This window comes from Botrytis cinerea, chromosome 8 (assembly GCF_000143535.2).
Source record: "Botrytis cinerea B05.10 chromosome 8, complete sequence".
Lineage (NCBI taxonomy): Eukaryota > Fungi > Ascomycota > Leotiomycetes > Helotiales > Sclerotiniaceae > Botrytis > Botrytis cinerea.
Window position 1 is genome coordinate 2,349,130 of NC_037317.1, and position 20,984 is coordinate 2,370,113.

The 20,984-nt window shown below is 42.5% G+C and overlaps 11 protein-coding genes across 12 annotated transcripts; 5 read left to right on the top strand and 6 right to left on the bottom strand.

Moving 5' to 3' along the window:
- Positions 1–34: 34 nt before the first annotated feature.
- Bcsrb4 lies at positions 35–3,397 on the top strand. Its single transcript, XM_024694764.1, has 4 exons — positions 35–753; positions 919–1,257; positions 1,309–1,694; positions 1,748–3,397. Exons 2-4 carry the CDS (start codon positions 977–979, stop codon positions 3,172–3,174), a joined length of 2,094 nt encoding a protein of 697 aa, XP_024550557.1. The 5' UTR covers positions 35–753; positions 919–976; the 3' UTR covers positions 3,175–3,397.
- Positions 3,398–3,485: 88 nt separating this feature from the next.
- On the bottom strand, positions 3,486–6,114 carry BCIN_08g06320 (hypothetical protein). The gene is made up of 5 exons (XM_024694765.1): positions 5,764–6,114; positions 5,483–5,618; positions 5,142–5,334; positions 4,121–5,058; positions 3,486–4,034 (listed from the first exon to the last, which is right to left on the bottom strand). The coding sequence occupies exons 1-5, from the start codon at positions 5,777–5,779 to the stop codon at positions 4,007–4,009; spliced, it is 1,311 nt and encodes a 436-aa protein (XP_024550558.1). The 5' UTR covers positions 5,780–6,114; the 3' UTR covers positions 3,486–4,006.
- A 691-nt stretch (positions 6,115–6,805) lies between these two features.
- On the bottom strand, positions 6,806–8,284 carry BCIN_08g06330 (hypothetical protein). The gene is made up of 2 exons (XM_024694766.1): positions 7,273–8,284; positions 6,806–7,209 (listed from the first exon to the last, which is right to left on the bottom strand). Exons 1-2 carry the CDS (start codon positions 7,995–7,997, stop codon positions 6,969–6,971), a joined length of 966 nt encoding a protein of 321 aa, XP_024550559.1. The 5' UTR covers positions 7,998–8,284; the 3' UTR covers positions 6,806–6,968.
- Positions 8,285–8,796: 512 nt separating this feature from the next.
- On the top strand, positions 8,797–9,884 carry BCIN_08g06340 (hypothetical protein). Of its 2 annotated transcripts, XM_024694768.1 has the most exons (2): positions 8,797–9,345; positions 9,412–9,884. In XM_024694768.1, exons 1-2 carry the CDS (start codon positions 9,065–9,067, stop codon positions 9,857–9,859), a joined length of 729 nt encoding a protein of 242 aa, XP_024550560.1. In that variant the 5' UTR covers positions 8,797–9,064; the 3' UTR covers positions 9,860–9,884. The 2 variants fall into 2 exon arrangements, with proteins under 2 accessions (XP_024550560.1, XP_024550561.1); XM_024694767.1 differs by having other exon boundaries at positions 8,797–9,884.
- Positions 9,885–10,012: 128 nt separating this feature from the next.
- On the top strand, positions 10,013–11,338 carry BCIN_08g06350 (hypothetical protein). The gene is made up of 2 exons (XM_024694769.1): positions 10,013–10,840; positions 10,913–11,338. Exons 1-2 carry the CDS (start codon positions 10,389–10,391, stop codon positions 11,127–11,129), a joined length of 669 nt encoding a protein of 222 aa, XP_024550562.1. The 5' UTR covers positions 10,013–10,388; the 3' UTR covers positions 11,130–11,338.
- Positions 11,339–11,341: 3 nt separating this feature from the next.
- On the bottom strand, positions 11,342–12,981 carry BCIN_08g06360 (hypothetical protein). Its single transcript, XM_001550095.2, has one exon. It carries the CDS (start codon positions 12,525–12,527, stop codon positions 11,409–11,411), a length of 1,119 nt encoding a protein of 372 aa, XP_001550145.1. The 5' UTR covers positions 12,528–12,981; the 3' UTR covers positions 11,342–11,408.
- Positions 12,982–13,022: 41 nt separating this feature from the next.
- On the bottom strand, positions 13,023–14,331 carry BCIN_08g06370 (hypothetical protein). Its single transcript, XM_001550094.2, has one exon. It carries the CDS (start codon positions 13,980–13,982, stop codon positions 13,260–13,262), a length of 723 nt encoding a protein of 240 aa, XP_001550144.2. The 5' UTR covers positions 13,983–14,331; the 3' UTR covers positions 13,023–13,259.
- Positions 14,332–14,502: 171 nt separating this feature from the next.
- On the bottom strand, positions 14,503–16,618 carry BCIN_08g06380 (hypothetical protein). The gene is made up of 8 exons (XM_024694770.1): positions 16,418–16,618; positions 16,220–16,358; positions 16,088–16,163; positions 15,842–16,038; positions 15,397–15,788; positions 15,219–15,342; positions 15,124–15,169; positions 14,503–15,072 (listed from the first exon to the last, which is right to left on the bottom strand). The coding sequence occupies exons 1-8, from the start codon at positions 16,451–16,453 to the stop codon at positions 14,667–14,669; spliced, it is 1,416 nt and encodes a 471-aa protein (XP_024550563.1). The 5' UTR covers positions 16,454–16,618; the 3' UTR covers positions 14,503–14,666.
- Positions 16,619–16,696: 78 nt separating this feature from the next.
- On the top strand, positions 16,697–18,021 carry BCIN_08g06390 (hypothetical protein). Its single transcript, XM_024694771.1, has 2 exons — positions 16,697–17,454; positions 17,503–18,021. Exons 1-2 carry the CDS (start codon positions 16,961–16,963, stop codon positions 17,816–17,818), a joined length of 810 nt encoding a protein of 269 aa, XP_024550564.1. The 5' UTR covers positions 16,697–16,960; the 3' UTR covers positions 17,819–18,021.
- Positions 18,022–18,023: 2 nt separating this feature from the next.
- BCIN_08g06400 (hypothetical protein) lies at positions 18,024–19,046 on the bottom strand. The gene is made up of 2 exons (XM_024694772.1): positions 18,496–19,046; positions 18,024–18,443 (listed from the first exon to the last, which is right to left on the bottom strand). The coding sequence occupies exons 1-2, from the start codon at positions 18,794–18,796 to the stop codon at positions 18,142–18,144; spliced, it is 603 nt and encodes a 200-aa protein (XP_024550565.1). The 5' UTR covers positions 18,797–19,046; the 3' UTR covers positions 18,024–18,141.
- A 15-nt stretch (positions 19,047–19,061) lies between these two features.
- Bcgpi12 lies at positions 19,062–20,954 on the top strand. The gene is made up of 3 exons (XM_001550091.2): positions 19,062–19,551; positions 19,601–19,703; positions 19,766–20,954. Exons 1-3 carry the CDS (start codon positions 19,332–19,334, stop codon positions 20,289–20,291), a joined length of 849 nt encoding a protein of 282 aa, XP_001550141.1. The 5' UTR covers positions 19,062–19,331; the 3' UTR covers positions 20,292–20,954.
- The last annotated feature ends 30 nt before the right edge of the window (positions 20,955–20,984 follow it).

Genomic DNA, 20,984 nt, shown 5'->3' on the forward strand with positions numbered 1-20,984 from the left:
TGTGTATGTGTACACGCATGTATGTATGTATCATGGCACGTATATGTATGTGTATATACATGTATGTGTATATACATGTGTATATATATACATGCATGAATCTATCACTCACCATTCTCTTGCAACACACGCCTCAACCAAACAGTCAACAGTTCTCATCCTCTTCACTGACTCCTCCTCAGCCTGCTCCTCCGTCTACCCTGAGTTCAAGTTTCCATTTCCATTCCATTTCCACACCCATTGTGTCATGTTTTTGCGGAAACTCTATAAGGCGGATACTTCGTCGACAATCGTGATTGGTGAATCTCTGGTACCTGAGCCATATCTCCCTCGTAGTGTCGGACTCAATTCGGGCACGCTATACTACATCCTATCCGTCTGACATCACAAGTACACCCGCAGAGTCAACAAGCTCCCAAGCAAAACTTTCCAGTAGCGACAATGGGAGGGGGGAAAGATGGTCGGGGGTGAATAATCCGATGGGTTGATTGGAGAGATCTGGAGGAAAGGTTGATGATGCTTCACACCACTCGAGCATGCTATCAATATGATGCAGATGTACGACGCAGAGTACAGTACTGCATCCGAAATATCAATTTGACATCAAAATATACGTATTTGAGGAGCTGCGATCAATAGGTGCAACATCCATAGAGAATAGATAGATGGGTGATATGGTGTTTATACCGAAGTACTCTTCCGTCCCTCGTACAGCTTCAAGAACTATCATTTATCTCTAGCTCTAATAAAGCGGTGAGCCTTCTTTTCTTTAAGCGGGGCAGTATTTTGATTGTTGTTGATGCTCAATCCTCAAAACAATAATCGTACTTCGTAGAACATTTCAATAGACCTTCAAAGCCTTTTGAAAAGCTTTCAAATCTACGAAAGGCGTCTGGAACTCACTAATAGCGCTCCCAGTCTCCTTGTAATAAATCAATCAATCAATCAATCTCTCGAATCCTATCCGGCCCTCAAAATGTCAACTCTCCCCAGTAACCACCCACTTTCATTGCGCCCAGCACCAAATACATCCAGTACCTCCATTCCATTACCCCAATTAATCGCAAGAATCAATGCCGAACGAGGTGGTTTTCGCAATATTTCAGAAGACAGCCTGCGACTAGAAATTGCGGAAGCTGAAGCTGGAGGCAATGAAGAGGAGAATGAGAGTTCCAGTGAGGACGGAGAAGCAGAAGAGGAACCTGATCGGTTGAAAGAACTTCTCACAGCAAGAGATGAGATCCTTGGTCAAATTGAGTATGCTGCCTTGCGTCAAAACAGGATGCGCGAATACTGACTTGTCTATAGACATGCACATAATGCTGCCATGATATCTCTTGATTTTATATCCCTACTTCTTTCAAAAGATGCCCCCGTACAAGCTAGCACATCAATATCACCATCACTTCGTGAATTGGCTGGAATGGGCACCTTGGGGGCGGATAAGACAGTAGCTTCACGATATACTAAGGAGCAAAACCAAGAAAATAAAAAGATAGCTAAGGGTTGGAAAGCATCAAATCTTAGCAAAACTGTAGATTCGATTTTGGCATCTGCCACCCGGCTAGAAAAAGAAATCGACGCGGAAACAAAATATTGGGAACAAGTACTTGCTGTTAGTGAAAGTGGATGGGCAGTATGTCGGTTGCCCCAAGAAAAACATACATTGGGTGTTAGATTTGGATTTTCAGAGGGTCAGTACATTCATTCAACTTTTCATACCTCAGCCTCTGCTAACATATTATAGCCTCGCCAACATTTCGAAATCGTAGTCTCGGTGCACTCAGACGAAATCCTGATGGATCAATATATTTGGACCAAGGGATTGCAAGTCCAGAGCCTCAGAGTATACGAGTTTTGATCGAAACCAATGGAGTTACAACTGGAGAAACTATACTTCCTAAAGCAGTACCACATGATGCACCTATACAAGATTTAATTCTTCAAGCACGAAACACTATTTTTGCCTCTGAACTATGGCAAGAAATGACTCGAGAGGTTAGAACTCTCGCGTCTCATGGTCTCCAATCGGATTCGAAAACGAACACAATCAGATTTCCAATTTCCCCAACTAAAAGAATCTTAATCGAGCTTCAGGCAGTACCTACTGATCCTTTTCGACCAGTTCTTGGTCCAAGACCAGATTCATATCTTGCCAATGGTATCTATCTAACTCTTCACCTTCTTCTATCTCTCTCACATCGTCAACAATATCGTATTCGGACTCGGCCACCACCACCAATCTCTAGCCAGCCACGTCCGAACAACCCATTTCCTATTCTACGCTCTTTGGTGACTCGCCTCGCTCACGAAACGGTTGTTTCATCTCTTCACTCACTTCTCACCCCGCTCTGTAAGACACTTACCTCTGCCTCCCTTCCAACCCCGCCAACCTACACCATCAGCCCGGGTACTTCTCCACCTCTACTACATCTTTCAACTCCCGAACGAATACTCACAGCTTTAACAAATCAACTCGAATTCTTTACCACGATCACATTCCCCTTTCCCCTTTCATCACCACCTCATTCCTCAATCCCATCATCTTTTTCACACACAACTCCACTTACTCCATTACCTTCGTCCCTTCAAATCCGTACCGTAACCACTACCCTCAACTACTCTCGACCAATCTACTATCTGCGCATAACACCAGAAACTTCTCCTCTCCTTCAAATCTGCCCACCACCCAACACAGTCCCAGAATGGGATTATGTAAAAAATTACATTCTCTGGGCCGTCAGCTGTTGGCTTGCGCACATCTTCTCCTCTTCATCAAAAACAAGCGAAGATAAAGAGGAACCCTGGAAACCCACAACCCAACCTAACATACTCCGCAAAACCTTTTCGGGAGAATCACCAAATGAAGGAGGCGTCAAACAAATCTGTTTCGACGTCTCTTCAATTCCTATCCTGGGACCAGAAGCTCCTACGAAGATTGGAGAAAAGGAGAAGGAAAAAATTAAAATCTCGGTGAGGTGGGAGTGGACGACGGGCATGGAGCAGGAGTGGAAGGACAAGAAAGATTTGAAAAGCGGGGAGGGGGTGTATGATTGGTATTATGGTGGGGGTGGAGATGGAATTGCAGAGTTGCAAGGAGGAGAATTGGAGAAGATGGTTAGGAAAATGGGGGATGTGGTTGAGGAGGCTGGGCGGGGGAGGAGTAGAAGTTAGGGAGTGGGAAATAGGTGGTAGCTAGCTCATTGCTCATGCATCGGATGGAGTAATAAGTAGACTATCTGCTTGCTTGCTGCGTGATTTTCATGGTCTGTATATCCATATATATACCTACCTTTATCTTAGCATAGTATAGTATACCATATTACAATACACTACACGAATGTTACCTCTTCTATCATCATAATCAATATCAATATCAATATCAATATCAATACCAACATCTCTGTCACTTCCATACCATACCATACAGTACAATACCATATCACACTATCATATATATATATACATAATATATATTGATTAATTGATTAATTGATCAATTCCTATCTACCCACACCCACACCCACACCCATATCTCATATCTCATATCTCGCATTTCAATCCACATCTCTCATTTTTTTTATCTTTCATCTACCTCATTCAATTCTTGTCCTCGATATACATAGATATACATATACATAAAGAAACACACCTTGATATCTATTCATCATCCATTTATAATCGTAGCAAAAGACCTCTCTTTCGTAAACAAGTAAACAAATAAGCAAGTAAAGTAAGAAAAGCACAAGCAAGTAAATAAATGGCTCAACACCCCCAATTTCTCAACCATTATTGAAGTCCTCAAAATTCCATTACAATACTACATTCCATCCATTCCATCCTCCGTCCCATCAGTCTACATGGAACATCTTTCTGGCTGATGGGCCCGCCTCCAAGAACCGCAGCTGTAAGACGCAACTACCTACCCGTTAGATCAGGGTCCTTAGTCGTATATATGCCATTTGGATATAGTCGAGTTAAAACTAGTATATCCACAGTGCGTTGATCAAGCTCTTGTTTTTCTGGCGGGTCTTCTATATCATTTATTAACATCACACTCACACGCAAACACACATTCATCAATTTCTGACGTGTTTCAAGGAAATAGTAAGAAACTTACCCTCTGCCCTTCTTAACAACAGGTTTAACCTCCTCTTCTTCTTCATCCTCATCCACATCCTTCATCTCTTCATCCCCAACTTCAAACTTTTGATCCTTCGAAGTATCATTATCAGAAGTCAAATCCGGCGTTGCCGATTCAGCTTCTGGTTTAACTTTCTTCGATTGTCCACGACCTTTCTTTGCAATTGGAGCTGGTTTGGTCTTGGTTAAGATCTCATCCTCGTCATCATCTTCTTCCTTGACTTCCTTCTTGACGACTGGCATTTTGGCTCGAGAGTTTTTGACAGGGACTGGTTTGGTATCTTCTTCATCTTCCTCAACTTCCTTTTTGACAACTGGTTTCTTGGCACGAGAATTCCTAGACAAGGTGGGTTTGGTGTGCTCCTCGTCCTCGGAATTCTCTTCTTGTTTGACGACGGATGCCTTTCCTCTGGACTTCTTGACAGGAACTGGCTTAATGTCTTCCTCATCATCTTCAATATCTTCCTCCTTCTTAATCGCAGCCTTTCTTCCACGGCCTTTTTTAACAGGCATAACTTCCTCGTCAGATTCCTCTTCTTTCTTGACTTTTCCACCTCTCTTCTTCTTCGCGGGCTGTTCATCCTCTTCTTCTTCGTCAAGTTCTTCTTTCTTCACTCTACTTCTCTTCTTTGGTGTATTAGCCTTCTCCGATTTAACTGCATTTTGCTTTTCCTCTTCCTTTCGACGGGCAGTCATTTCCTTTGCAAATTCTGCAATCTTCTTATTGAGAGCCTTAACTTTCATACCATTTCCTTTTCCATCGTCAATGAGTTGCTGCTTCTCCTGTTCGGCTTCATCCCATTTAGCTTGTAGTTCAGTTAGATCACCCATTTCAGCAGACTTCTGCTCCTTGATCTTTTTCTTGGATTCGGAGGTACGAGTTCCTGTTTGGCCGAGGGTATTCATTTCTGGGTCCTACTTTTGATTAGATATTCGTAGTATTAGATGTTGAGGGAGAATAGAGGAAAGGAGAAGAGAAAATGAATAAAAATACATACACCTTTCCAATCTTCAGGATCAATAAATCCCTGAATAACAACTCGTCTGACCTTCTCCTGCATTTCAGGATGATCATCTAAACTACCCTTACCACCATCATTATAGCCATCCATCTTATCAAACATATAACCCCCCTTGTTATCTTCAAGATAATTTCTCATATTCTCAAGTTGCTTTCCAGTGACGCATCCCCTACTTTGCATTAGCAATAGAAGGTGGTAAGGGTTGGAAATCAAGAGATCATTGTTGTTGGAACCGTTGAATCAAAAATCAATGTTATTAAAAGAAACATCTCAACAAACTTCACTTCAAACCATAAAATCACAAAATTTCAACATACCAATGTTTCCACTGCCAACCTCCATGTTCCTGAATCTCAACCCAAGTGCCAAGTCTCAATTCATTTTTCTGAATCTTGACACCCGCATCTTTACATTCCTTGTTTTGACATCCAGCCCGCGCAGTAGTTGCCAGTTCTACAAGCGTCAGTGATCAAGATACAAATTCACACATCAAAAAAGATGGCTCTTTCTCATCATTGAGCACAAAACGCGTTATCACGTGAAGACACAAAGATGGAAATTGTGAGGCAAATGAAAGGAGCTCGAGAGAGATACATACCAACGCGATAAGACATGTTTGTGGACTTGAGTTTGTTGATATAATGAGAGAAGAATAGTAGCAACCGAAGTGTAGATCGGTAGGTATTTCTATCAATAAGTACCCCAATATCCGTGGCGTATCACTTTCTTTCCCTAAGCTTCTGCAGCTCACCAAACACGGACGGGTACTGCACCTCTTTCTCACAAGGCGTTGAAAGAAGATATTTCGATTGCTATATCTCCTTTGTGGCGTGCAATATGGAAATATTTCGTTGAAGTTTCAAACCAAGCATCAGATTCTTATAAAGCAACAATAATGCTTCAAAAGGAGAAAGCAGAAGTCTTGGTTCCAGTACTGATTTGATTGTACGAAGAAGAAGTTATTAATGAAGCTTCCAAGATTGATTTAAGCTTGAGCTTGAGCTTGAGCTTGGGCCCGTCAATCAGGTGGAGATTATGTAAGCGATATGATTAGGCAGACGTCACAATACATTCTAGTTATCCTTAGGCATTCCATTCTTAGATTGATAAACGTGACCTTGTTCAATAGGATAGTACAAATCTTCAATGCGAAGTCCACAATAACAGGTACGTTGTTTCTATTTGATGTGATACACACGATGACGTCCTCTCAACGCACTTTTCAAAAATGGCTTACAAGGGAGAGATAGGAGAATCCTCAATTTGCATGAGTTGGTAACATAATGCTTGTTCCAAGAGTGTATATAGATACTATTCGCTTGATACCTCGAGGCCGGCATGCTACGGAGGATCTAGGGAGTAATAAGTATAGATCCCTTTACCGTAAGTACAGCATGAGCATTACCTATGGTGAAGGTTGCGAGTAGATCGCATAGAGTAGCTACTGGGCGTTATTGATATAGATTTCCCCAGAATACAAACCACTGACTTTGTAAATGAAAAAGCTGATATCTAATCATAACATTCCTATGTCGCTTTATTATGAGAGGATAGGGGTACATTTTACCAGTGACGGAGGGGAGTTGATTCGAGTAACTTGGTCGTTTTGTAAGTCAGATAGTAATATAGTCAGCAGTTTGTGAAATTATTTCTTTCTTGTGACTATCAGAGGCAATGCTGTCTACAAGTTCCCACCGGGGGCATGCTGTAACTATAGTTGATCAAACATTCATCAACACGAATTCGCGTCATCGTTTGCCTATCATTTGACGGATAATCACAACTCACAACTCCCTTCAAAGCTCATTCGCCTTTTACTCCAACATAACAAACCCTAAACAACGACCCTAGTCCTATAAGAAAAGGTATTAACTGTCCGGCACCAGCTAATGTCGTTACTCCAGTAATTTGATTCCATATGATACTTTTCTCAACAGCAATGATCATAATCGTCGTAAAAATGAAAAGAACCCCAAACTGCAAGAAGTCACTTATCGAGTTTTTCGCATTCAATGATTTCGTGCTGCTACTGCTGGATTTCAAGCTACTGCATTATTAGAAAAGTGTGCTCATTGCAATTCAGATAAACTAAGGGGGCAAGGCATACCTTGAGGATGACGAGCTAAGAGTATCCTTGGTTAATTTCTTCTTTGAAGCATTTCTCTTGTCGATGAAGAGAGTCCAAGCATGCCATATAATCCCAAAGGACAATACCAACAACAGCACCCAATATGTGATGTTGAAAGCACGAAACGCAATGTTCTCAAGATCGACCCTTATGAATCCAAATCCAAAATCAGGACAAGTGTTAGCTTTTCTATTTCGATCCTGGAAGTGGCCACCCCAGAACCAAAGTTGAAAACACGAAATGGCACAGAAGAATAAGCCAACTAGCAGAATGAATACCCAACCACGGTGCTTCTTTTGCCCTGTCTCTTCTTTCTCCCCTTTGCTGAAAAGCTGCTTGATACTGCTGAGGAGTGCCATGAACATCTTAGGTATGAAGTAATAGTGATAGCCTACTACCAAGAGCAGGATGATATAGACTTCGGCCAGTTGTAGCGTTGAGGTTTGGATGACTAGAGCCAGAAATGTCGCGACGCTAAAGAGAACAATTGAAAACATGAGGCCTTGAATTTCGCCTGAAGCAACTTTTCCCAAAGAACCTCTGGGGGCAGATGCAAGAAGGGAGGCATACCACTGAAGGTAGAAACCGATGCGAATACCGAGGCCATAAATGTCTGAATTTCCATCTGTGATGCAAATTTGAGACGTCAAAATGGTGCTATTAGAACCCAAAGTATCATTCGAGAAACTAATCTGGTTTGACATAATTGAACAAAAAGCGACTATGTGTAAGAATTCAAGAAGAGTCCTGTTCGTTCGATACTCAGTAAAATTTGAATTGATGATATAGAGAAGCTATATAAGGGAGGTTTGCGATATTTGTATAGTAAAAGCCCTAGTAAGAGGCTCTGTAAGTATCGTTGACCATAGATGATTGATCTCGCAGACCCCGACAGTATAAGTGAATCTATTGCAAGATCACATACCAGTTACGCCGAAGGTATTGGGTGACAGGCAATGAACTCACTTCTGATACACTCAATTTTGATCTCAAGATTAAGCGCTTCCGAAGGAACAGACAACTGGTGGTTTGTGTGTGTAACCAAACCATCGCGATTAGCGAAATGCTAAAATGTTAATTCCACATCTTAGACTTAGATTGTAACATTTTTAGCGGGTTCCGCGCTATTCAAAAAACCAAGTTCAAATTGGCAATTGATGTTTTGCATTTGCACGGGTCTTTGATAGGCAATAAGCTTTAGAAACAAAGTTGAGACCAAAACGCCGACCCAGATGCAATCAGCCCACAAAAATACCCAAAACACGGAACTGGGAGGTATGGTGGAGAGACAGCGCAGTAAAGCACAAGAATAACCGCGAGTTTGAGTTTGAGCCTCATAAAGGGGATAGAATTGTCAGTTTTGGTATCATGTGTAGTAAGAAGGTAAGATTTATCGATGCGGCCCCCATGCGTAGCGCTTCAGTCGACCTCAGTAAGAATCAACAACCAATCGTGTAAACAAAGAAACGTAGATCTATTACAATAATGAATTAGTCAAAGTTTGATCTGTGTGGTTTCAAGGTTAATTATGCCTGTTCAAACAAAAAGCCTGAATTTGTTGCTGACGAATTCGAAAGATCGACGAGGCTCTGATCTGAGCTTCTAGATTTGTGGTGCGTCTATAGCTCTCTCGTCGAGATCAGATTGAAAAGTTTGTATAAATGCCCCAAGACTCCTTCCGAATAGTCCATCTTCCAAATCAAGCCTTCCCAAGACCCCTCGGATATCTCCAGTGACAACTTCTTATATCTTCCAAACACTCCAACGCGTAATGAGCCGCCACGTGCTATACGAATCCGAAGACGACTTTTCAGATGACGACAGCTCATCAGTCATTTCTTATACTGACTCTGGTTCAGACGTGGAAGATGAAAGTGATTCGGGTTCCGAGCGACAATATCGAAATTCAAGGACTCCTCTCAGGGGAAGATCCTCATCTCATCGACCTCGCTACCTTCCTAGTGACTACTCAGACGACTCAGATCAGGAGGAAGATCCAGATCAGATTATACGACATCCCTCAAGGCCTTCCTGTGTATGCTATGAGCCCAGGTATATCCCACCAGCTCCCATCCAATGCAGCTCTTTTGTACAAAACAGCATACCAACCCCGAACAGATTAGTTCCCCTTCACTCGGATACAGCTTACTATTATGCAAGTTCCGAGGGAAGCAATCACTCAAATCAGAATAACACAATGATAAGGGCACCTCAATCGAGGTCAGGTGATGAAAGTGGAGGAGGGGCTTGGGGAATGAGGAGACCAATCATGGGAGAGTACACTGGACCCAATCCAATCCTTCGAGAGCTGGATAGACAATACTATATGGACAGAGAACTAGCAGAGAGGGATGATTATGAAAGACGACTGGAAAGAGACAGAGAAGAAGCTGAAAGAAACTATTATGAAAGACAAATGGAAAGGCACAGATATAGGCGGAATTCGTCTTCGGGTTCTCGAGATTATCATCGAGATCAGGATTATCCTGAAGCAGGCAGATCTTCAGGTGGAGTTTTTGGTAGGTTTGCATCAGCTTTGGTAGCTGCTGTTTCAGGAGGGCATTAATATGGTGACGGTGTTCAACTTGACATAAAGCTCTAAGCTGATCGTATTTCTTATTTGCGGTTGTTGTTCGTGGTCGCGGTGCGGATTTGTCAGCATTTTTTCCCGAAGGCGGTATAGCTGGTTCTGTTTTCCCCCTTCATTCATTTTCTTCTTGAGTTATGTATGTTTTTAGCACAATACCATTAGTTACGATATCAATAGTGTGAATTTGTTGAATAATCATAGTTGTTACTGCTTTATATATTTCATTCCAATAAATAGAGACAAAATGCTCTTCAGAACAATGTCCATCGGTTTTTGCGGTCGTCGTCGACGCACCACTATCAACTGCAAAGCACATAAGGTTACATACGAAACGCCAACAGAGCTCATGTTTAAATCAATCTATCAAAGACCATAGACAACAGCTCTTCACTCACTGGCGATTGGATAGGCACAATAAACTGTGCCGTTGAGGAGCATGGGTTGAGATGACCATAATGTAAGCATCGAGGCTGTACAATTTGACCCCTGCATCCATCCTATAGCAATGAGGTCAAGTATCCTGTTTCATGCTTCTGCATTTTTTGCTCTTTTCCTTCCTCTCCGTTCTCTTCTCGAATTCTCAATCGAGATCTCTCATCTCGAAATGCCTTTTCCTTTTCTCCTCACGTTCAGTCAATCGGGCATCAACCACGACCGTATCTCTTTCGGCGCAGGAATCGGACTGCCTAGCATCTCTGCCTATTCTCCTAATGGATCAACATTTACTCAATGGCTTACTCGCTGGAGTAACAATGATCGTGGAAATACCATTCGAAAAATCATTTGCGTGACCGGAATATTACTTCACATCCCGTTGAATCTGTTCTACATTAAGGGATGGGGAAGCTTGTGGGTTCTTTGGGGAATTATAAGTGCCTTGTTCAATCTTTGGTTCGTGTGTATCGGGTTTTGGTGGCTAGATATTATGAGGGGAGAGAGGTGGGTTTATGGGCGGAGGTGTGTACTTATATCTCATTTGGATCTATGCATTCCATTCTGATGCGTCTAACCTAATAAATCGGAAAATAGAGCGACACGACAACATTCCGATATGATTATAGCGCTTCTTCTCGTCGTGTATACCTTCTCATTCATTCTAACGACAATAACTGGATTGAATTCATATGGAGCAATCTATTTCTTCAATAATTGGTGTTGGCCTCTTTGGGGAATGGCAGATTTGTTATGTCCACTTGCTGGATGGGTTAGTACTTGGGAAGGGACTGGTGTTGTCAATTTAGCGTAGAGCGTGGATGATACTCAGGGGGAGCAGGGCATGACTTTCGAAAAGCTAGGACTCTTGGCTCGTCTCAACTGTGGGCTTTGATAACGGAGGATGGATTACACAAATGAGATTCACAAAACCCAGGACTGCAAATGACATCTGTTGGTTCAGCTATCCATTCTACTACCTACTTGAAATTTGAGGTGAAATTATTTCTTCTAGGAGATACAATGTGCCAGTGCAGTAGCTCAAAATTTGATCAGTTTGCCCTTCCCCTATCAACCCAAACTTTCTAACCCATCACTCCGGCACCTGTTGGAAATCTGCCAAGGATTTTCTATACATCCTCCCAACTCTTTTCAACTCATTCCTTGTCTTCTTCAAATCACTCGTCAAATCACCAATAAGATCAATCAACACTGTCTCATGGTCCTCTAAATCTTCTTCCTTTTCGCGCAAAGTACGTGTTTCAGGATCCCGCTTCAACACCTCGATCCGAATCCTTTCCCGCCGAGAACTTCGCATGATTCTCGTGGTCTCTGTACGGACCATCTCAGTGACCTTGTGGTATTGTGACGCCAAAGAAGAGGGTGTGGATTCTGTGCTTTCTGGCCGGTCCTCTGTGTCAGAGTTGAGGTTTTGCAATGTAGGTTCGGTCTCGAATCGAGCAGGGAGGTTTTTGTTTGAACTGACGACATGATGAGTTGAACCTTGACTTCTCTTTCGTAATAATTCGTTCCTGAAGAACAGCGGAGGCTCTCCTCCTCTGTCGAGATCATCGGGGTCTGACTCCTGACTTTGAACAGCTTGGGTCTTGGATAGATGCTGAGAGGGATCGTGAGATACCTCATTACTTGCCATGTGCAGTGGGCCATCTTCATCGTTCAATTCCATCTGGGAGCCCGATTCAGATCTGTTTATTTCAGCACCCAGCGTCTCTTCTTGCCTCTGTCCGAAATTCTGGCGATCTTCATCACTTGAATCTTGCACGTTTCTTACTTCATCTTCTACATCGTCTTCTTCGGTTGAAGATCCTACCTCTTGAGGCGAAACATAGGTAGACAGAGTTTCCTCTTGATTCTCTAACAATTCTTGGGACTCTTCGATCAAGGCAGTTGGAGACTCTACTTCAGGTTTTGGACCCATCACATCGGGATCAGGATACGCCTGGAGGATTATCTGGCTCTCTCGAAGCTGGGCTTCTGGTTTTGGACCCATCACATCGGGATCAGGATACGCCTGGAGGATTATCTGGCTCTCTCGAAGCTGGGCTTCTGGTCCCAAATCTTCTTCGTAGGAATCAGATTGTGATTGTGTGCTTGTATTGCTTTCTTGCAGTTGCACTTCGGGTTCTGGTTCTGCGGAAGGATTTGATTGATGTTGGGATCTGACTTTAATGGCTCGGTTTTTGCGTGGCATTGTGGTGGGAATCTTCACTCGGAGATAGATGAATAATAGAGGTTTTGAGAGATCGTAGGCTGAAGTTGGTGTGTTTAGAAAATCTATTTGAATTGTCTGATTTTAAATGTGGTGGGAGGGGAAAGGAGAGGTTTAATAGGTTGGTGGGCTGGTTGTCATTTGTTTGGGGTTAAGGATAATGATCAAAGCCTTAGATTTGACGAAAGGAATATAAGACAAGAAACGAAAAGAATTCCGCTATCAAAAATCTTCTCTTCATGATTTTTCTTAGATTTCCATTCATGGGAGGATAAGATTGACGGTAGATTTGTACATTGAACGGTTTTTCTTTCAGGAGAGTGGCTGAGAATACCAAATTGCAATCTTGGACGAAATGCTTGATAAAGATTTCAGCCTGGCTCCTTATATGTATTCATTCATCTAAAAAGTAGAAGTATCCCAGCTAGATCAAATCAAAGCAAGGAACAATGGCAAGAAACAGATAATATAAATAAATAGTCTTATCGATTTCTTTCTCTCCTTTGAAACTAAGAAGAAGTTACTAATTTTATTTGCTACAACTAGTCCATGAATTGAATCAACAGAAGTAGCTACCAAATTCACCTGAAATCGTGAGAGCTACCCCTTTATGACTATTCAAGTAATTTGATATACACATGATCCAAAATCCAAATATGCAAGAATCCTCTGATGAATCCCCTTAATCACCCTCAAACATCTCATCCCAGACAATCATTCAAAATGACCACTAACATGATGCGCAACCGCCATCTCATCCCCCTCAAAATCTCCACAAACAGGACATGTACTCATAGCCGATTTGAACACTTCTCCTGTTGATCTTTCCTCCGATAATACTTCCTCATCATTTTTACCACTTTCTTCTTGCTTCTTCTTGGCCTCCTCAGTAAATTGGCTTTCTTCGGGTTTACTTTTCTTCCCCTTACGATTTCCTTTCACAACAATATAATCTTCCAAACTGGCTCCTGCACTGTTACTCGCCGCAGAAGATTCATCATGCCCATCTGTCCTAAAGTCTGAGTACGTTTTACCACCTCCCCCTCCTCTCTCTACCCCTCCCATCCTACCGCCCAAATCAACACCACCCACTTCCCCATTCCTCCCCAACCCCCTCATCCCCCCATCTCCCTCCTCCGCCTCCGCCTCTGTACACAACCTCTGCACTCTCCCCACCCGTCCATCCCTCAACCTAACCTTCACTCCCCTCGGATGATCTCCCCTCGTCAAAAGCTCTCCCACAAACCCCTTCACTTCCCTTCCGCTCCCCTGGTCCATTTTCAAAACAATCGATACCGGTGTTCCGGGATGCAGGAGCGCGATGCGCGGAACTGGAGATGAGTTGGTATAGGAACGTGGTGCTCTATCGTTATTTCCACGGCCTCGTCCATAGTCTCTTCCTCTTCCGCGTCCGCGGGGAGCACTTGATGAGTCCATCCCAGGCGAAAAGATATTGATGGTAAAGATGTTGTGGGGCTGAATTTTCAAAATGTGTAGGCTTGTGGCCTGGGAAAATAAGCAGAAGGATTGATGATAGGCAATCTCTAAATACAATTGCGGCCTCCTATCCTATATTATTCTTTCGCTTCGTCTTGTTCTCTCCCACCTGCTTTGCAAATCTTGAACAAGATATATAATTCCAAGTGAATGGTTTTTTGCCGGTTTACTTTTTGTGACAAATTGCTAAGTATTAAAATACAATCTAGGATATTGTGGGATATTCGATATTGATTGTAAAACAGGAAATTGTATTGGGAATTCTTTCGCGTACGTATCAAGTTTGTTCGATGGAAATCGAAGGGCGAGGCTTTTTAACCCAATATGACATCGTGATTTATACAGCACGTGAGTCACAATCATGTGATTTCTAGAAAATGTTTGATATCTTAATTGCTGAGGGAGTTGGAAGTTTTCAGATACTTTGGATTTCACTTGAATAAAACAAGTTCACAAGTGGTGAGAAAATCAATATTAGTAAACACGTGCTTTTATTTGGAAATTCCAGGTATTATCCACATGAAAGGAACCTAAGCTTCTAGATCCTGCGGCTCATCATCATCCCTCTTCACATTTTACCAAGCTTGATGGAGCTCAAAGATCCAACGAGATCGAGCCCACTTCTCAGTAAGCATATCTCCTCATTCCCTCACCAACTCTCTTATTTCTCCACCCATAATAAAACCTTAAGCCCACACATCCTACACACACAAAATACAGCAAACCAGCGTTCACCCAATGTCCCAACGGGAACCCTTCTTTCGCTTGATTTGACTTGTATATCCAAACACCAGCTATCTGTCCAGGCGCCCCTACAGATATGTTCAACGCAATAGCAAGTCCAATACCTGCTGTTGAGAATATATTCGAAGAGAGGAAACCGAGAAGAGGAGGAATGCAAGAGAAGGCTCCTGAGGCGGCGATAATAAGACAACCATAGCGGGAGCTATAGGAAGTAGGTGGGAGGAGAGCAGAGGCAGTGAAACCAATTGCACCGACGAGGGCCATCATTGAGGAATGGAGGGCGCGACTAAAGGAAGATTAGATGACTGGAAGAAAAGAGGAAGAGAATCCAGCTTACGCATTGAAATGATCGGCAGACCAGGATACGAGGATTGTTACAACATCTATGAGGGAGTTAAGGCTGATTAATTTGGGAAGCGGAAGTAAACATACAGGCAACAGCATATGGTGGAACTGTCATAAGTTGAGCCTCGAGGTTTTTGTACCCAAGTCCAGCGGTAATACTTGGTGTGAATAAGGACAAACTAGAAAAAGGTGTTGATATGCCAAAGTAGATCTTAGTTTTTTGGTCAGCACGCCATAGGACATTATGATGATATTTAATACTCACTGCATAATGGGCATATAATCTCCAGGTACAGAGAGTTTCCTTGGCTTCTTGCCACGTCAATCCTTTATCGCCACCTTTAGCTCCCTCTGTCGCAAGTCTACTTGTGGCCAAATCCTTCTCATCTTTTGATAGCCATTTCACCGTTTCTGGATAATCTGGTAGATAGAAATAGACAAGAATGGATGACAAACAAGAAGGGATTCCTTCAATAACAAATAACCATCTCCATGCTGACATTCCACGGGTACCATTCATGTGACCAACTCCAAAAGCGATAGCGCCACCAAATGCCCCTGCAAGAGTCGCGGAAGCTAGAATGAATGCAACACGAATTGAGCGTTCAGACGTACGGTACCAGAAAGTCAGATAGTAGACTAGACCAGGGAATAGTCCTATTGGGGTGTCAATGACTGCTGGAAAGAAAAGGACATGAAGTATTATATACCAGCTTCAAACATCCCAAGAAGAAATCTTACAGCTGTAACACCAGCGAAGTTATGAGTGAATCCAAGTCCGATTGTCATGATACCCCACGAAAACATTAAAAAAGATATCCATTTGCTTGGACTGAGTTTCTTGAGGAAGTAATTGGATGGGACTTCGAAAATTGCATAGGCGATCAAGAAGACCATCAATGCGATGCTGGAATGTTTTAGTACTTAGCACACCCAGGATCAAGGTCTAGACATACATATATTGAAGATTAGTCATGTGTGTATCGGAAAGGAGATCATTATGGGTAGAAGCATTGAGCGTTTTGGCATTGCCTATCTTCTATTAGCTCCATACACATAACGAAAAGTTGACAAGAAGTAGGACTGACCAATGTTGGAACGATCAAGGTAACACAACAAGTAAATACTAGCACATAGAGGTACAATCCTTAGATCTTGTTTCCAAACCAATGCTTTGTTATCTGCGACATTTTCTTCCACTGTGACATAGTCTGCTTCCTCAACTCTCTATGACATATCGTTAGATCGTTGTCATGGAACGGAATGCGGGGGTATTCTCAACTTACCTCCTTTCCTCCTTCGAAATCGGATACAATGACCATGATGGAAGAGCGCGAAAATAAATCAAACAACGAAGCAAATTATGTACGCGGAAGAACACAGTATGGCGATGTATACATGGCAAGAAAAATCAGAAAGAGAGATAATGGACACTACACCGCTCGAATGTAACTTACCATTCAATGAAATCAGGCCCTGTGAATCTCCACGACATAGCAAGAGTGGAGTGAATGGAGCGGGGATCGCTCGGCCTACAGTTATTGGCACGGGCGCTTGTTGTGTCTGGGGTAAAACCGAAGGAGGACTAGCGTGTATATCATGTGTGATATTTCTTAGCCTTGCATAGACTGTGGCTGAGTAGAGAAAACAATCAGATGTCTGGCATAAGTCTCGTCCTATCAGTGTGATTGTACCGCAGTCAATACTGAGATGGAGACACCTATTTGAGTTATTGTATATCATGAAAAGATGAATGATTGATTCTTGACTTCATTTTATTCGTCTTGACTGCTCAAGATTCCAGAGAAAGAATTCTAGTTCCGTCCGAAATGGCTAGTCAAGACAGCCCTCTCTCTATAACATCTAGTGTTGCAGGAATACTGACCTTTGTGGCCGCTATTGCAGCAGCGATATACGTTCGGTTCAACTATTTACGCAATGCTGATAACGAATATTTCCAAGTCAAAGCATCTCTTTCGTGGCATAAAACTGAATCACAATGGCTCCATGATTTGGTGTATGCATCTGATGGCCCAAAAGATCGTTTTGGGCATGAAAAGGAATATCAGATGTATGTCTCCGTGATGGAGGAACTTGGAAAACTTGAGGAGAGATTGCTTGAACTGGTAACAGAGGCCGAATTGAAGGCTAGTACCGAAGATGATCAAGGAAAGAAATGGGCCTTGGTACCGAAAAGTATGGCATTTAGAACTAGTGTAGCCATGTCGTGGCTACCTGTGAGGAGGAAAGCTTTGGAGTTAGTTAGGCAAAGAGATGCATTAGGAGCTAGAGTTTTATTTGCACAGATGAGTATGATGTCATCGTAAGTAGGATACCCCATAGTTTAGGGGCTCGAAACTGACTAAATTAGACGAGTTCGAGACCAAGAATCACGAGCAAAGAAGCAAAAGGAATTAGACCACGAAAGACTTGACCGACTGGAAAGTACAGTTCATTCTCAACACGAGAAGCTAGATCGACTAGAGTCTTTAGTATACCGATTGATGCATCGCGATCGAATTGAATTTGAGAGCGTTCAACGTTGGGGAGCTCAAAGAAACGATACTTTTGGAACCGATGATTCTCAGTCCGAAACTCCCGTTGTGACTGGGACCGTTACCCCGCTACCAAAATCAGAAACTTACGACCTTGAGCATTTTCAAACCCCAGAATTGACGGCTGTCTAGCAGAGGGTTCAGTGCCATCATTAAATTTAGTCGAAACATAACTACTCTATTCCTCGCTTCTGTTTCCTGAACTTGGACCGCTAGCTGCTCCCTCGACTGCTTCTCTTTTCCTTCAGCCCACCTCAGCACCTGCATCAGCCAGGCGTGCACTTGTTTGTCCAGGTAATTTGGTAAATTTTATGGTTGGCGTTGAATGGAGAGCACCTGCCGAAGCACAACCCGTCGTTGGCGCCGAGAAGTGGTAAATGGGCATCAGGTGGAATCTTCTTGCCTCCAGCAAAGGCTCGCTCTTAAACACTACCCAAAATCTCCTTTCTTGACGACTAAAGGAATGCATAACCTTTGACCTTTAGATATATAGCACAAAACGCAACACTAGGTACTGCCCATAAGATGTTCAGCTCAATCACCGCCCAAATCCAAATGGTCCCAACTGGAGGAGCTTGTTTCATTATGGCAAAATGGCCGTATTCGTTTGTAATATGTATAAGATAACATCCAGCCATCATAGTGACGATAGAGAAGAATATTTCGTGTGCATAAGAATGCACCTTGGCAGGTAGTCGAGGTAATAAGTGCGACGGTTCGGGATGTGGATGGAAGGCGTAAAAGAGAAGCCAGATAACTGTCAAGATCAGCAAATATTCTGTTACGTCTAAATATAATGTATAACTTACCGGGACATGATTGGAGTGTCCTAGAAACGACACCCTTCCAGACGATTTCTTCGGCATATTGATGTGTAACCAATACATCCAAGGTGAAATGTAACATCGTAAGACTGATTGTCCATAAAATGGAGTCCCCTAGCCTTCCTATCAAGATTTCCTCATTTTCTCCATCCAACTCCGCTTGACGCTGTCGTTGAGCTTCACTCAAATTTCGTTTTTCTGCGATGTCGAGAAGGGTTTCGATGGAGGGATCAGGACCAGATCTATCTGGCTTTTTGAGCTTGATTTTCCGTTCTTTTCCTGGCATGATGGCGGCTGACTCGGAATGAACGGTTGGATAGGGAGTAGTGTCTCGCGGCTTTTAAAAAGAGTATGAACACTTAGTAATTCTCTGCGAGCCTCGTCATCTGAAGGTAGTGGAAGATAGATGCAAGTACCTGGGTACGTATACCGAGTAACCAAGGCTGACGGGTTTCAACACATAAGACGAAAGGCTGTCGAATGCTTGATTAGGTCGCGTTCATGCAAGAGCGATGGATTTCATCTCGTACATATCCAAACCATGCAGTTTTGAATGACATTGGTCAACATTCGATCCGATCCCTTGCAGTGAACCTCGATTTATCCCTTAGCGCAAGGCTTAAGGACCCATATATTTCTTGACCGACAAACCGGTCATTTCCACTCGTTTCTATTCACGAACCCCTCACAAATCCTAAACATACTCGATCTGCAGTTATTCTCTCATATCCACACCATTTTATGCTCGTCGTCGCTTCACTTCAACGTACACTTTGAATCTCCATCAAAGGTTCTCCATAAACACCTTTGAAATGCCCAAAATGCAATGGACCTATTTCCTTACCATCCCTATCATCACTTTCGCTGCATGGCAATACAGTGTCACAGTCGTTAACTCCAAATTTCCCAAGCTTCGTAACAAGAAGATATGTCTGTTGATCGCGCATCCTGATGACGAAGCTATGTTTTTTGCGCCAGCGATGCAAGCTCTTACGGATCCGGAGCTTGGAAACCATGTTAAAATTCTCTGTTTGAGCAGTGGTATGTAAGGCGCATGATCGAGACTTAAGCATATATTGATGTGCAGTAGGTGATGCAGATGGATTAGGGGAAACTCGGAAGAAGGAACTTGTTAAGAGTGGGATGCAGTTGGGTTTGCGACAAGAGAATGATGTTTTCGTTTTTACGAGTCCGTATGTCTTCCTTAGATCTTGTCGCATAAGTACCATTTGTGCTGATCGCTTTTCTTAAACAGAGATTTCCCGGATAGCATGACGAAGATATGGGACAAAGAAAAGATCGCAAACCTTTTGGCGTCTGCATTTTGCCCTCCCCATACAAGAAAAACAGATCTTACAACTGCTCCAACTGCAACCATCGATGTTATTGTAACTTTTGATGCGCAGGGAATTTCTTCGCATCCAAATCATATTTCCTTGTACCATGGCTCTCGGACTTTAATCGCATCTATGATGCGGGATCGTCCAGGATGGCAATGTCCTATTGATCTTTACACACTTACCAGTGTCTCAATCTTCCGAAAGTACACATCTATATTCGATACCTTGAATACTATGGCAGCCGCAGCATTTTCGAAGCGAGAGATAGGCGATCACCCAAGTCCTTTGTTAATGATGAGTGGAGTGGGACAACTTAGAACTGCGCAAAAGGCCATGACAACAGCACACAAGAGTCAGATGAGGTGGTTCAGATGGGGTTGGATTGGAATGTCAAGATATATGGTCATTAATGATTTAAAATTGGAAAAGGTCGTTGTGTAGAAGCGCATGTGGAAGGCTCAAGTTGACGGTTTGAGAAAGAGAAGAGGACTCCATTGTGCAGTGCACATTGCGAATGGCCTTGGATAAAAACATATCTCGCGCATAAGAGAGTATGAATGGATGAGAGATGAGAAATGCGTACACGAAGTCAGCATGCTTCTTTTTGGTCTCGTTTTGTATTGTTTGTTATTTTTTTGTTCTCTTCCGCAAGATGGCTACAGACCTGGCTGGAAAGTAATCAGCCTTTCATCAAACTTGCTTGTTGTATTTAGACAGATATTTTTCTACTTCATGATACTTCAATATTATGAGCCATGATTCATTTGATTTCAAATTTCCTTGTTCATTGCTTCTCGTCTTAAAACTGGTATCTAAACATACAGATTTGATCATGTCTTCTTTATCTGTGACAAAATTAGAAGATTTTAACATCAACAGCGCCTGGATCAATTTCTGATAATGCGCGTTTTACAGTCTAGTCCTACATGCCTCAACTATCATCACTAGTACTATTAATCTGGTTATAAAATCAGCCCAGAACAGGATCAATTAAAAGAAAGATAAGAAAGCAATTTTCGCATCAAATCAACGCAATATGCTTTCGGAGCAAAGTGGAAAAATAGTAAGAATTGACTACTTCCTCCTACTTTATCAAAGGGTTCAAATCATATTTTAAGTGTCTTAAATGTTTAA